Source organism: Rhinoraja longicauda, chromosome 23, assembly GCF_053455715.1.
Source record: "Rhinoraja longicauda isolate Sanriku21f chromosome 23, sRhiLon1.1, whole genome shotgun sequence".
Classification (NCBI taxonomy): domain Eukaryota; kingdom Metazoa; phylum Chordata; class Chondrichthyes; order Rajiformes; family Arhynchobatidae; genus Rhinoraja; species Rhinoraja longicauda.
In genome coordinates, this window is record NC_135975.1 from 33,686,780 (window position 1) to 33,702,204 (window position 15,425).

At 46.3% G+C, this 15,425-nt stretch overlaps 1 protein-coding gene across 8 annotated transcripts in view; it reads right to left on the minus strand.

Moving 5' to 3' along the window:
- Positions 1-15,425, minus strand: part of eea1 (early endosome antigen 1) — a 111,435-nt gene that overhangs the window by 45,811 nt on the left and 50,199 nt on the right. For all 8 annotated transcript variants that reach the window (XM_078420029.1, XM_078420027.1, XM_078420025.1 and 5 more), the window contains 4 exons: positions 12,104-12,220; positions 8,748-9,086; positions 4,801-4,950; positions 1,005-1,124 (listed from right to left, as the gene is read on the minus strand). In XM_078420029.1, the coding sequence (XP_078276155.1) occupies positions 1,005-1,124; positions 4,801-4,950; positions 8,748-9,086; positions 12,104-12,220 (726 nt within the window). The remainder of the gene's footprint in view (positions 1-1,004; positions 1,125-4,800; positions 4,951-8,747; positions 9,087-12,103; positions 12,221-15,425) is intronic.

Sequence of the window (15,425 nt, forward strand, 5' to 3'; positions counted from 1 at the left end):
AGAGGAATGAAATGTGAAGCCAGAAGGAGAGATGTAGATAGAAAGTGACGGGGAATGGTAGGGGAAGTGGAGGAAAGACAAAGGCTAGAGATGGGAAAAAAGTCAAAGATGAAGCGGATTTCAACTATTAATTGTATCTAATTCGAGTGTTTAAAGTGGACACTGGATTCCTTGCCACTGCACGAATTGTGTTTTGCAGGGACTAACTCATCGTTTAAGAAACATTTAGACAAGTACATGGATAGTAGACACAAAATGCTGGAGTAACTCAACGGCAACTTCTTCAGTCTGAAGAAGGGCCTCGACCCGAAATGTCACCCATTCCTTCTCTCCAGAGGTGCTGCCTGACCCGCTGAGTTACTCCAGCATTTTGTGTCTACCACAGGTTTAAACCAGTATCGGCAGTTCTTTCTTACACAAGTAAATGGATAGGATAGGCTTGTGGGGATATGGAGCAAACGCAGGCAGGTGAGATTGGTGTAGATGCAGCACATTGGTCGGCCTGGTCACGTTGGGCCGAAGGGCCTGTTTCCATGCTGTATGGCTCTATGACTGCGACACCCTTTTCAAAACCTAATCAGCTGGATATCTCAGATTTACTAAAAATTCCATACTTCCCAACCACACTGGCTTTCTTATGATTTATTAAATCTATTTTGTGCACACCTGACTACATTTCTACAGATCACCGGGCAAAGCTTGTAGGAAGGCTAAGATAGAAAGACTGACATAACACTTATCAAATCCTCTTTACAACCCAAGGCACTTTAAGCCCAGTGATGTACTTTTGAATTGAAGTTGTTATTCAGGGAATATGAAAGTGAAGATTAGAGTCATAGAGTCAGAGCATTTTGCCACAAAGATTGCAGTACTTGATGTGATGCTGAAGGTCAGCCTGGGATGGGCAGTGGCCGCTGGCTTTGTTTGCCCGTTCACATGGCAAACCATCACATACCCTCCTATCCCTTGTGTCAACCCTGTGAAATGACTGCACTAGTACGTACCTGCGTTTCCCGCAGCTGGGAAGTGGTGTTCTGCTGGCTAGTCTGCATCTCCTGGTGCTGTTGCTTTTGTTTGTCCAGTTGATGTTGGACTTCAGTCAGGGCAGCTCCACTCTCTTTCACCTTGAAGCAAGGCCAAAGCAGAAATCAGTAGTCAATAGACAATAGACAATAGGTGCAGGAGTAGGCCATTCAGCCCTTCGAGCCAGCACCGCCATTCAATGCGATCATGGCTGATCACTCTCAATCAGTACCCCGTTCCTGCCTTCTCCCCATACCCCCTCACTCCGCTATCCTTAAGAGCTCTATCCAGCTCTCTCTTGAAAGCATCCAACAAACTGGCCTCCACTGCCTTCTGAGGCAGAGAATTCCACAGATTCACAACTCTCTGACTGAAAAAGTTCTTCCTCATCTCCGTTCTAAATGGCCTACCCCTTATTCTTAAACTGTGGCCCCTTGTTCTGGACTCCCCCAACATTGGGAACATGTTTCCTGCCTCTAATGTGTCCAATCCCCTAATTATCTTATATGTTTCAATAAGATCCCCTCTCATCCTTCAAAATTCCAGTGTATACAAGCCCAATCGCTCCAGCCTTTCAACATACGACAGTCCCGCCATTCCGGGAATTAACCTAGTGAGTCATAGAGAAAGCCAATGTGGAAACAGGCCCTTCGGCCCCACTTACCCACATGACCAACATGTCCCATCTACACTAGTCCCACCTGCCTGCGTTTGGCTCATATCCCTCTAAACCTTGTCCTATCCATGTACCTGTCTAATTGTTTCTTAAATATTGCGATAGTCCCTGCCTCAACTACCTGCTCCAGCAGGACGGTCCATAGACTCACCACCCGTTGCGTGAAAAAAGGTCCTATTAAATCTTGCCCCCCTCACCTTAAACCTATGTCCTCTGGTTCTCGAATCCCCTACTTTGGGAAGGAGACTCTGTGCATCTACCCAATGTATTCCTCTCATGATTTTGTACACCTCTATAAGATCACCCGTCATCTTCCTGCGATCCAAGCAGTAAAGTCCTAGCCTGCTCAGCCTCTCCCTGTAACTCAGGCCCTCGAGTCCTGGCAACAACCTCGGAAATCTGCTACCTTTGCACAGTGATTAGTACCCACTGCGTCATGACTCAAGAGACCCGGGTTCAACCCTGACCTCTGGTGCTGTCTGTGCAGTGTGCACATGCTCCTTACGACTGAGTGAGTTTCATCCGGGTGCTCCAGTTTGCTCCACTATTCCAAAGAAGTGCACGCATATAAGTTAAAATGGCCTGTAAATTGCCCCTCGTGTGAAGTGGGTGACAGGGTATTTGGGGAGGGGGCGGTGATGGAAGAATCGATTGAAAAGGGATTAGCATAGATAGGTGCTTGGTGGTTAGCGTGGGTGGAAGCACACAACAATCCCATAAACTTCAATGTCATCACCCCATACCTCAAATTGCCCTCACTGTTTAGGCAAGGCCCTCTACAGAAGAGCCAAATAAATGGTGTGTGTAAGAATATAACTGCAGATGCTGGACCCAAAACGTCACCCATTCCTTCTCTCCTGAGATGCTGCCTGAGCTGCTGAGTTACTCCAGCATTTTGTGAATAAATAAATGGTTTGTTCAGTTGTGGTAGAACATCGTGGCGGCACAGTGGTGCAGCGGTTGGGCTGCTGCCTTACAGTGGCAGAGACCTGGGTCCGATCCAGACTACAGGTGCTGTCTGTATGGAGTTTGTACGTTCTCCCTGTGATCACGTGGGTTTTCTCCGGGTGCTCCGGTTTCCCCCCACACTCCAATGGCGTCAAGGTTTGGAGGTTAATTTGACTTCTGTAAAAATTCTAAATTGTCCCTTGTGTGTTCGGATAGTGCTAGAGTACGGGGATTGGTGGTTGGCACGGAGTCGTGGGCCGAAGAGCCTGCTTCCGCACTGTATCTCTAAACTAAACTAAACTAAAACCAAATGGTTTGTTTGGTCGAGGTAGAACATTTGTATTTTGGTGATTCAAAGAGAAATCTGAATTGTGATGCAAGCAGAAAACATTTTGTTGACCAGGATAGGGGTTAATGAAGTGGAATTTAACTTGCCATTTTTCCCCTCAAGGCAGAGTTGATCGTAAATATTGCCTGGGGGACCTGGGAAAATGGGTCTTGAGATGGCTGGTAGAGTGCAGTTCCATATTTCGACTGAAAGTGGCGCCATGGTATTGTGCCAAGTGTCACCCAGCCAAGTCCACACCAGCTTTTTGCTGTGTCATGCACCCCTCATAGACAGAGACATAGACAATAGGTGCAGGAGGAGGCCATTTGGCCCTTCGAGCCAGCACCGCCATTCATTGTGATCATGGCTGATCATCCACAATCAGTAACCTGTGCCTGCCTTCTCCCCGTATCCCTTGATTCCACTAGCCCCTAGAGCTCTATTTAACTCTCTTTTAAATTCATCCAGTGAATTGGCCTCCACTGCCCTCTGTGGCAGAGAATTCCACAAATTCACAACCCTCTGGGTGAAAAAGTTTTTTCTCACCTCAGTTTTAAATGGCCTCCCCTTTATTCTTAGACTGTGGGCCCTGGTTCTGGACTCCCCCAACATTGGGAACATTTTTCCTGCATCTAGCTTGTCCAGTCCTTTGATAATTTTATACGTCTCTATAAGATCCCCTCTCATCCTTCTAAATTCCAGTGAATACAAGCCCAGTCTTTCCAATCTTTCCTCATATGACAGTCCCTCCATCCAGGGGATTAACCTCGTGAACCTACGCTGCACTGCCTCAATAGCAAGGATGGCCTTCCTCAAATTAGGAGACCTTCCAGCCCTCATCCCAAGGAGCTTGCATACTAAAGGGTTAAACGCCAACATTGGGAGTTAAAATCTGAGATGTTGCCTGATCGTGAGCAGAGGTGGGTGTGCCGCTTGTAACAAACAGAGTAGTCCATGAGTCAGGGATCACACCCTTTTCCTGACTCTACAGCTTCGCCATCCACTGTGTGCCACGGTGCTGATAACATCAATGGTTTACACTCTGTATTACCTCAACAATGCTTTTATAAGGCAAACTGAATGACCTGTGACGAATCCCATTCAGAGATAGACACACAAAAACTGGAGTAACTCAACGGGTCAGGCAACATTTCTGGCGAAAAGGAAAAGGTGACGTTTGGGAAGAAACCCTTCTTCAGAATGAAATGTCACCTATTTCCTTCTCTCCAGAGATGCTGCCCGACCCACTGAGTTACTCCAGCATTTTGTGCCTACTTTTGGTGTAAATTCAGCATCTGCAGTTCCTTCCTGCACATTAATCACATTCAGTCTGAGGAAGGGTCTCGACCCGAAACGTCACCCATTCCTTCTCTCCTGAGATGCTGCCTGACCTGCTGAGTTACTCCAGCATTTTGTGAATTAATCACATTCAGATGGCCAAATGAAATGAAGGGAAACACAGGCAGCACAGTGGCGCTGCGGTTTCACATTGCCAGAGACCTGGCTTCAATCCTGACCTTGGGTGCTGTCTGTGTGGAGTTTGCACGATTTTGCTGTGACAGCGTGGAAATGTTCCTGGGTGCTCCAAAGATGTGCAGGTTGGTAGGTTCATTGGTTGCTGTGCTGCAAATTGTCCCTAGTGTGTAGTTGAGTGGTGGAATCTGGAGGGAGTTGATGGTAATGTGCAGAGAAGAAATAGGATCAATGTAGGATTAGTGGTAACGGTTGGGGTGGATTTGGTGACTGAAGGGCCTGTCTTCATGCTCATCTCTCACTGACTCCACGACAAATAAACTGTAAAAGACAACCCAGATCTATATCTTACCTGCTCCTCGGTGCGAGAGAGTTTGAGCTGCAGGTCAGCCACTTGCTGCTCCTTGTCCTTCAACTTCTCGCCAGACAGTTGCCTCTGCTCTTTCAACCGTCCCTGTATCTCCCCAAGCTGCCGTTCTGTCTCCAGAAGCTTTGCATGGAGCTATTGGAAGAACAACTTTCATGAACAATCTGAAGTACAGCTTTCCCGACACGCCTCGACATTCCCTTCGGGGCAGCACGGTGGCACAGCGGTACAGTTGCTGCGTTACAGAGCCAGAGACCCGGGTTCAATCCTGACCACGGGTGCTGTCGGTACGGAGTTTGTACGTTCTCCCCGTGACCATGACTGGGTGCTTTGGTTTCCTCCCACACTCCAAAGGTGAATTGTAGGTTAATTGGCTTCGATGAAGATTGTAAATTGTCCCTTGTGTGTAGGATAGTGTTCGTGTACGGGGATCGCTGGTCAGCACGGACTTGATGGGCCGAAGAGCCTGTTTCCACGCTTTATCTCTAAACTAAAGACTTGGAAGATGTGTTCCCAATCCAAAATGTCACCTATCCATTCACCTCAGATGCTGCTTGACCTATTAAGTAACTCCAGTGCCTTTTTTGGTAAACCACCTTCAGCAGTTCCTTGTTTCTACATTCAACTTAAGAAACTTTGCAATATTCCTGTCAAAATGGTGGATGGGAAAAGTGGGTCGGGTGGAGTTTTAGGTTTGCCTCCAATTGATGTCTCCAACTCAATATCTTGTCCAAAGCACTTTGAGAAGTGGTTTCTTTCACCCTACAAGTTTTTGTCAAACTCAATTCCATTTGTTTGAAAGCAAAATTTGTTTGAAACCAGTGAAATTGGACAAAAATGTTTTCCCAAAAATATTATTTGCTGTACTTGAGTGGAAAGTTGCTGCAGTTTGATTGAATGAGCATAACATGAGTTTAATCCTAAAATGCACATCAGAGTTATCCCATACCTGAGAATAACACAGTTTAAAGTTACTGGGAATAACTTTAATCAAAAACATTTTCTATTTGTATTAATATACAGCAGTTCTTTAATGAATCTACAAAAAAACATTGAAACTTTGTTGCACTATGGCAGATACAGTGGGCAGTATTTTAGATGGTTGTCAAAGGTTTCAGAAGAGTCTTGATCGATTGGCCTGGTGGGCTGAGGAATAGTTGATGGAATTCAATACAGAGAAATGTGAAGTGTTGCGTTTTGGGAAGACTAACATGGGCAGGACCTACACAGTGAATGGTAGGGCTCTGGATGTCTGGTAGAGCAGAGAGATCTAGGAGTGCAGGTACATAGTTCGTTGAAAGTGGCACCACAGGTAGATAGGATGGTCCAAGTACTGATTATAGAAGTTGGGAGGTCATGTTGCAGTTGTGCAAGACGTTGAAGAGGTTGTATTTAGAGTATTGCATTCAGCTCTGAGCACCACGTTATAGGAAAGATTTTGTCAAGTTGGAACGGGTGCAGAGAAGATTTACAAGGATATTGCCGGAACTCGAGTGCCTGAGCTAAAGGACGATGAGGGGTGATCTTCTCAAGGTGTCCAAAACCATGAGGTGAATAGACCAGGTAGATGCACAGAGTCTCTTGCCCAGAGTGGGGGAAATTGAGAACCAGAGGACATAGGTTTAAGGTGAGGGGTGAAAGATTTAATAGGATCCTGAGGGGTAACTTTTTCACTTGAGGGTGGTGGTGTATGGAATGAGCAGCCGGAGGAGGTAGTTGATGCAGGTATTATCGCAACATTTAAGAAACATTTGGACAGATACATGGATAGGACAGGTTTAGAGGGATATGGGCCAAACACAGGCAGGTGGGACTATTGTAGATGGGACATGTTGGTCGGTGTGGGCATGTTGGGCTGAAGGGCTTGTTTCCACGCTGTATGACACTGTGACGTCTATTAATATCTCCATGACCAAAAATTCAGCTTACTTTATAAAACCAAAAAGCCTGCCAATGAAAGCAGTCATCAAAATTCCCAAAAGGTGCTTAATACCTTGGGGTCAGAACTGGTGAAAAAGGTGTGACCATCTTGTGGTGCTACATTTTTAAAACCAACAGAAGATGGTGGGAACTCAAGTTGGGCTGAGAAAACTCCAGAGTTACCAATAGAAGAGCTCCGGTCATTATTTTCAGTGGCTATGCCAGCGAGTTCCAGGAAGGGTGATGGAATAGGTAATATGGAAAGAATATAGGAGTCCTCTGCTTCTTATCAGCGAGGCAGGTCACGGAGCTGCAGAGCACAGTATCTATCGGCCCATTCGCTCCCCCTTGTCCACGCGGACCAAGTTGGCATACTGGGCTAATCCCATTTGCCTGCATTTGGTCCATAGAGACCTCTAAACACTTCCTATCCATACATCTGTGGTTTAAATCGAGACACAAAGTAACTCAGCGGGACAGGCAGCATCTCTGGAGAGAAGGAATGGGTGACGAAAAAGGGTCGAGACCCTTTTTCAGACTCCATAGATCTGTGCAAATGTCTTTCAAAAGTCATAACTGGTTATGTGTTTTTAAATTCACAGGGAGTGCAAGTTGGATTCACTAATTGGTCTGATGCGGTTACAAATCAATAGCAATTCTCAAACGATGTCTCGTGCTCCAAGTGCTGGAGTAACTCAGCGGTTCAGGTAGCATCAGATTCTAGCACCTGCAGTTCCTTGTGTTTCCAGTGCCTTGTATACACCTGTCTCAAACGGACCTGGTGTATTCTATAGCACCTTTCACATCCCAAGCACTTTACCACCAACCAAGTATTTTTGAATTTTAGCCACTGCTGTAATTCAGTAAATGTAGCAGATTATTTATCCTGGATCCCATGAAGCCATCTCATCAGGTTTGGCAAACACTTTGACAGAATACTCAGTTAAATGGCCTCTTGTGCTCATTATATTACAGATGGCTAAAGTCACTGAGGTGAATTGCAAATATAGCTGATGTGTTGATTTTAAGCAAGGATTAATATTTCCCCAATATTAATCTTCAATTTCTCTTAACTTAATTAAAACCCTATCGTACCCCCTCAACCTGTGTAGGAAGGAATGGAAAGTACTAATGGCATAAACCAGCATCTGCAGTTCCTTCCTACACATTTTGTCTGCTCCACTGCGAAATCTCCACAAAGCAAACCTACTTTGAAGAGGTTCTGCTCCTCTCTCCGACGCGAGTTCTTTGAGAGCCTCTGTCACTGCTCCCCCGAACCCCTGCATTCCCTCTCTCACCGCGCCTCCACCCTAGTCGTCTCACCAATTCCACTGTTCGCATCCCTGTATCCCTCTCGTTGTCACCTCTTCTCCAGATAATTGCCACTTTCACTGTGAAAGTGAGGCAAATCAAATGGGTGAATTGTGTGTGGGTGGAGTGTAACTGAATTTGGGGCAGGTCCAAGGGCTGGACTTACTCATGTCTCTGACACCACCATTATTCATACGTTCATTAGTTAGAGGAGCAGAATTAGGCCATTCGGCCCATCAAGTCTACTCCACCATTCAATCATGACTGATCTATGTTTCCCTCTCAACCCCATTCCCCTGCCTTCTCCCCATAACCCCTGACACCCGTACTAATCAAGAATTTGCCAATCTCCACCTTAAAAATATCTATTGACTTGGCCTCCACAGCTTTCTGTGCCAACGAATTCCGCAGATTCACCACCTTCCAACTATAATAATGCCTCCTCATCTCCTTTCCAAAGATACGTCCTTTTATTCTGAAGTTATGTCCTCTGGTCCTACACTTGAATTAGTACGGGTGTCCGGGGTTATGGGGAGAAGGCGGGAGAATGGGGTTAGGAGGGATAGACGGATCAGCCATGGTGGAGTAGATTTGATGGGCCGATTGGTCTAATTCTGCTCCTATCACTCTCCCACCAGTAGAACCACCCTCACAGGGATCGAGCAGGATGGCACTTGTCTCTGTGGCTTTCCTGGGCTCACCTGATTGATCTCACCCTGCAGTTGAGCACTATGCTGCTCCTTCTCCTCCCTCTGCTGCTGGGTCTGTTTGAACTCAGCCCGGAGTTGTTGATACTTGTTTTCCATCTCGGACAGCTCTCCCTTCAGCTTGTGGCCGGACTCGCTGCTCTGACTCAGCTCCGCGTGCGCTCTGTGCATCAGTATCTCGGCAGAGGACAGCTTCATCTGCAGCTGTTTGAGATCCAGCTCCTTCTCCTGCAGCGAGGTCTCCAGACCCTTCTTACTCAGCACCTCGTCGCTCAGGCTGTCTTGCAGCTCCTGAAATCCAACTCCTCTCTTGGATAGATTTTCAGAGAGTTTCTAAAATGACACAACATATGTTTCAGTAAGGTACAATGTTTAACACAAAATCCATCTGGGTAAGGCAGTGTAATAGTGACGCTGCAGGGTTGGTCGTACAGAAGACAGACACAAAATGCTGGAGTAACTCAGCAGGACAGGCAGCATCTCTGGATAGAAGGAATGGGTGACGTTTCAGGTCAAGACCCTTCTTTAATACAGATAACTATCTATATATGTTACTAAAACTCTCAACGTATATATATATATGTATATGTTCCTGAAATACAGCCAAAAAGGTACACGTTCCTGCGGTGTGCAGTATCAAGTTTCGTTCAAATTGTTGCGCTATCGTGTACCGTTTTAGCTGTATTTCGGACACATACACCATAAAATAAACATCGCCATTTTGATCAAATACTTCCGTGTTCACTGTTGTCATTAAACGCGTGCTCCGTTGAATGGTGACTCCTGAGGTAAATGCTCAAATTTTCTTCAAGTTATAGTTTGACCACTCAATAATATTAAAATTGTGTGTCTTTTTTTCATCAACCGCTGTCACAAGGGGAACCCAAAGGGTCTACGGGTCGTCTAGTTGCTTTTTAAAAGCCTGAAAATCTGAATTTAAAGAATCCATTGTTTTGGATCTACAGATCTGTAGTCATCGGCAATAACGGCCACCACTCCCTCCGCCATGGTCCGTTGTAACGAGAGTTTACTGTAAATGGACCAGAGAAGAGGGAGTGGTGGCCATTATTGCTGATGACTGCAGATGATGACTAATACATAAAAGGGCACAAAATGCTGGAGTAATTCAGCGGGTCAGGATCTCTGGAGAACACGGATAGGTGACTGTAGATTAGTGTAATGGTGTCACTCATGTTATGTGTCATGCTTTTGTAGTTACGCCCCTTTAGCTTTTGAGTGACCACTGCTTGTGTGATTCGGGTTAGTGTAAGTGGAACATGCAGGCGTGAGGTCGTGCTTACTATGTAGTTAATAAAGTATTTGGATCATTATCCAGGTGTAAGGCTTCTGTTATTATACGGTCAGCACAACATGGTGTCAGAAGTGGGATACGAACCCACGCCTCCGATGGGAAGCGTGGGTTTGTATCCCACTTCTGACACCACGCCTGTGGAATCACCTGTTCTCTCTCCGGATAAGAAGAATGGAGATGGTCTCTATCGTACACTCGTTTTTGCAGACCGGTTGTGAAGTATCCGGACTATGTTTAACTTTGCTCCCACAATTGTCACCGATTGTTATACATGACGTGCTTAGTTTACGGGTCTGTATCGTTGTTGATTTATTTAAGAGGGGGGGTGTAGATTAGTGTAATGGTGTCACTCATGTTATGTGTTACTTTTGTAGTTACACCCCTTTAGTTTTTGAGTGACCACTGCTTGTGTGATTGGGGTTAGTGTAAGTGGAATGTGCAGGCGTGAGGTCGTGCTTACTATGTAGTTAATAAAGTCTTTGGATCATTATCCAGGTCTAAGGCTTCTGTTATTATACGGTCAGCACAACAGTGACATCAGGCCCCTTCCTCAGACTGATCCAGCCAGCTGAGTTACTCCAGCATGTTGTGTCATTTCACTTTAAAACTAAGCACAGTTACAGTGGAGCTTCTTCTCCTCTCACCTGCGGTCACTTCCAAGGTGAAGTATGTCGGTGACTCCGGCCGAGGTGGTGGAGGGGGGATGAGGAGGAGGGGCGGAAAGAGGCCGACCGGACAGAGCGATAAGAGAAGCACGCTCGATACACAAAGTGGGTTTGATGAGTGATTTATTTATAGGTACTTGGATCATAAGGGAATCAGGGGACATGTGATTATTCCAGGAAGGTAGCACTGAGGATAGATTGGTCGCAATTTTATCGAGTGGCCGCGGAAGTGTGAGGGGCTGAATACTCCCACCTAATATTGGTTTATTATTTATTATTGTCACGTGTATTGAGATACAGTGAAAAATTGTTTTGCACAGTGGCGCAGCGGTAGAGTTGCTGCTTTGTAGCGCCAAAGACCCGGGTTCAATCCTGACTAAGGGTACTGTCTGTACGTTCTCCCTGTGACCGCGTGTGTTTTCCGTGGGTACTCGTTTCCTCCCATACTGCAAAGATGTCCAGGGTTAATTGGCTTTGGTAAAAATCGTAAATTTTCCTGGTGTATAGGATAGTGCTCGTGCACGGGATGATTGCTGGTCAGCAGGACTCACTGGGCCGAAGGGCCTGTTTCCGCGCTGTATCTCTAAACAAAACTAAACATACCCTGCAGATAAATTATAACACACGAGTACAACAGGTCGTGTAAAAGAGAAAATTAATGGAGTTCAGAATATAGGGTTATGACTACAGAGAAAATGCAGGTTAAAAAAAGCACAAGTGCCAAAACAAGGTAGATCAGAAGATCAGGGATTCATCCTTAGCTGTAGGAACAAAACTGCAGATGCTGGTATAAATCGAAGGTAGACACAAAATGCTGGAGTAACTCAGCGGGTCAGGCAGCATCTCGGGAGCGAAGGAATGGGTGACGTTTCGGGTCGAGACCCTTCTTCAGACTGATGTCAGGGGAGGAGGCGGAGTGCACAGGAGGGTCTCGACCCGAAACGTCACCCATTCCTTCTCTGCCTGACCCACTGACTTACTCCAGCATTTTGGGTCTACATTCATCCTTAGCATGTGAGTTCAGTCAAGACTCTGACAACTACATAGAAGCTGCTGTTGATTCTGGTGATAGGCACTTTCAAGCTTTTGTATTTTCTGCCTGACAGGAGAGGGGAGAATAGAAAACAACCGGGGGTAGTGAATGTTTCTCGATTATGTTGGCTGCTCTGCTGGTGTAGATGTGGTTGATGACGGTGGTGGGTGAGTGAGTGGGTGGGTGGGCGGTAGGAAGGTAGAGGCACTGGGTTTACGTGAGGCACTTGGTAGTGTCCACGATTCTGCAGTAACTTGTGTCTCGGGAAGAGCAATTGATCACGTTAATATTATGTTTGCAAGTAACACGCCCCGGCTTCTGCAGCCAGGGTCTCACACACCTGGTTTTGCTGCCTCATCGTGTCACACTCCTTCTGGACCGTCTGAATCTCCTCACAACGCCTGGCGTTTTCCTGAAGAACTTTAGCGTGCTCCGCCTTCAACTCCACCATGGAGACCTTGAACCCAAAAACAGGCGTGAGTTACAGCCCAGAGTTTTGCAAAACACAAAATGAAACATTCAATTAGAATGTGAACAAAAAGGCTACTCTTTTCAATGATCCAAGTACAGTCCATTCAGCGCTTGCGACGGAGGTGTTCAATTTAAACAGTTTGGTCTGCTCCATAACTTCATCTACATACCCTGCTTTCACAATTCTTACCCAACAGAGATTCCTCAGTCCAAGCTCAGATTCTTTTAAACATCTCCCTTTATCGTGCAGAGGTCCAGATTTTCGCAGCCCTGTGCACGATGAAATGCTTCCTGCCTTCGCCCTTGAGCGTGGTCTGCTCTCAGTTTCAGTCATGCCCGTTTGCAGAGATGCACCACCCATCTCCTGCCATCACCCCAGCCCCCCTCAATGACAAACCATCAAAAACAGTACCTCGACATTTTTTAAATAGATATACAGCGCAGAAACAGGCCCTTCGGCCCACCGAGTCCGCACCGACCAGCAATCCCCGCACATTAACATTATCCTACATACACTAGGGACAATTGACACTGGAATGACACGTCTATACCAAGCCAATTAACCTACAAATCTGTACATCTTGAGTGTGGGGAGAAACCGAAGATCTCGGAGAAAACCAACGCAGGTCACGGGGAGAACGTACAAACTCCGTACGGACAGCACCCGTAGTCGGGATCGAACCCGGGTGTCCGGCGCGGCATTCGCTGTAAGGCAGCAACTCTACCGCTGCGCCCCGGTCAGGATTGAATTTAGCTATACCCTAACAATTTTATCAACATCTTTAGTTCAGAAAAACATTTATAAAATCATCCTGTGGTCTTTGCTGCTTTGCAATTCCTTTCCTTTGCTTGGACAGTGTCCCCTCAAGAGGATGTTTGGTTTAGTCTAGAGATACAGCGTGGAAACAGGTCCTTCGGCCCATCGAGTCCACGCAGACCATCCATCCCCGCTATCCTGCACACACTAGGGACAATTTTCACAATTATACCAAGCTAATCAACCTACAAACCTGTACGTCTTTAGAGTGTGGGAGGAAACTGAAAATCACAGAAAAAACCCACGCAGGTCACGGGGAGAACGTACAAACGCCGTACACTCAGCGCCCGTAGTCAGGATGGAACCCGGGTCTCTGACGCTGTGAGGCAGCGACTCTGCTGCTGTGCCACCGTGCCGCCCAAGGAGAGAAAGAAATGGAGGTCTGCTCCTGCAGTGGCCGAATAGTACTTGTACCCCAGGCAACACTAATTAAACAGATCGGATCATCATCATATTGCCACGAGCTACACCAGGCCTTGTGCATCATATAAATGAAAGGTCCTTCTCATCCCCAGGCATCATTAGTCAATCCACAATGAACACCGTTTTTAATCTGGTCCCCTGCAGCACAGAAGCAGAAGCTGTCCAGTAATCCCACTGCCGTTTCGGCAATGCTCGACACAAAGACACGTTGTTCACTGGAATCAAGCGGACTTTCCTGATCATGAGGACAACCTCCGTGGGCTTTGTACGGAGGATTAAGGAGTGATCTAATTAAACCGAAGTTGCCAAGGATAATATAACAGATTTTCTTCAGTGTTCAGAGAAGCTAATTCCTCCATTGGGAAGGCCAGAATGTATGCAGCATAAACTTACAACGAGAGCTCTGCCCGTGCTGAGGTCAGGTCAGGATGGACCTCCTAGTTTAGTCTAGTTTAGAGATACTGCGTGGAAACAGGCCCTTCGCCATCGTGACCGCACCAACCAGTGATCCCCGCACATTAACACCATCTTACACGCACCGGGGACAATTTTAAAAAAAATTATCAAGCCAATTAGCATCTTTGGCGTGTGGGAGGTAAGTGCTGTAAGGCAGCAACTCTACCGCTGCACCACCGTGCTTCCCCAGAGGAGATTTCTTCACAGAGGAAATATAGTCAGAATCAAACAGTGCCGTTTGGCCCATCAATAAATGCCGACCAATTTGCCCATCTATAATAAACCCATCTCCCTTCATAAGCAGCATATGCCTTGCCTATTCAAGTTTTGTCTAAATGCCTCTGATTGTATTTGATTCCACCTAAGATAGACATAAAAAGTTGGAGTAACTCAGTGGGTATTTAATGTTTCTGCAACATTTTATGTTCACCGCCATACAGCTTGTGTAGTCTTCACATAGGCACTATTGGCACTGTTTAATATGGCTATTAAATCTTGACATTCAATGCTTTTAAGACAGTGGAATTGATCGTAGACTTTAGGAGAGCTCCCCCTCCCTCCCCCCCACTCACCATCAACAACACCACAGTCACATCTGTGGAGTCATTTAAGTTCCTTGGAACCATCATCTCCAGGGACCTTAAATGGGGGGCCACCATCAACTCCACAGTCAAAAAGGCCCAACAGAGGATGTATTTCCTGCGGCAACTGAAGAAACACAATCTGCCACAGGCACTGATGGTCCAGTTTTATACTGCCATCATTGAGTCCGTCCTCACCTTCTCCATCATGGTCTGGTTTGGCTCAGCCGCCAAGCACGACATCCGGAGGCTGCAATGCATCGTTCAATCAGCTGAGAAGGTTGTTGGCTGCAACCTTCCCCCCATTGACGAACTGAACACTGCAAGGGCCAGGAAGCGAGCGGGCAAGGTCATCTCTGACCCCTCTCACCCTGGCCACAAACTCTTTGAAGCACTTCCCTCTGGAAGGCGACTCCGGACTGTCAAAGCAGCCACAGCCAGACATAAAAACAGCTTTTTTCAACCAGCAGTAGCTCTACTCAACAACTAAAAGTCTGTAGCCTCCTTTTGCTCCGGTATTTTATTTCATTCTTCACATGTGTAAATTATAATTTTTTATTCTTAATTGTTTACTGTATGTTGTGTTGTTACTTGCGAGCAAAACACCAAGGCACATTCCTTGTATGTGTACATACCTGGCTAATAAAACTTATTCAATTCAATTCAATTTAGGGCAGCACAATGGCACAGTGGTAGAGTTGCTGCCTAACAGCACGCGAGACCCAGGTTCCATCCTGACTACCGGTGCTGTCCATACAAATTGTCTGCGTTTGTATGTACTCCCCATGACCTGCGTGGGTTTTCTCCGGGATCTCTGGTTTCCTCCCACACTCCAAAGACGTGCAATTTAACTGGCTTCTGTAAATTGCTCCTAGTGTGTCGGATGTGAATCTAGGATAACGTAGAACTAGTGA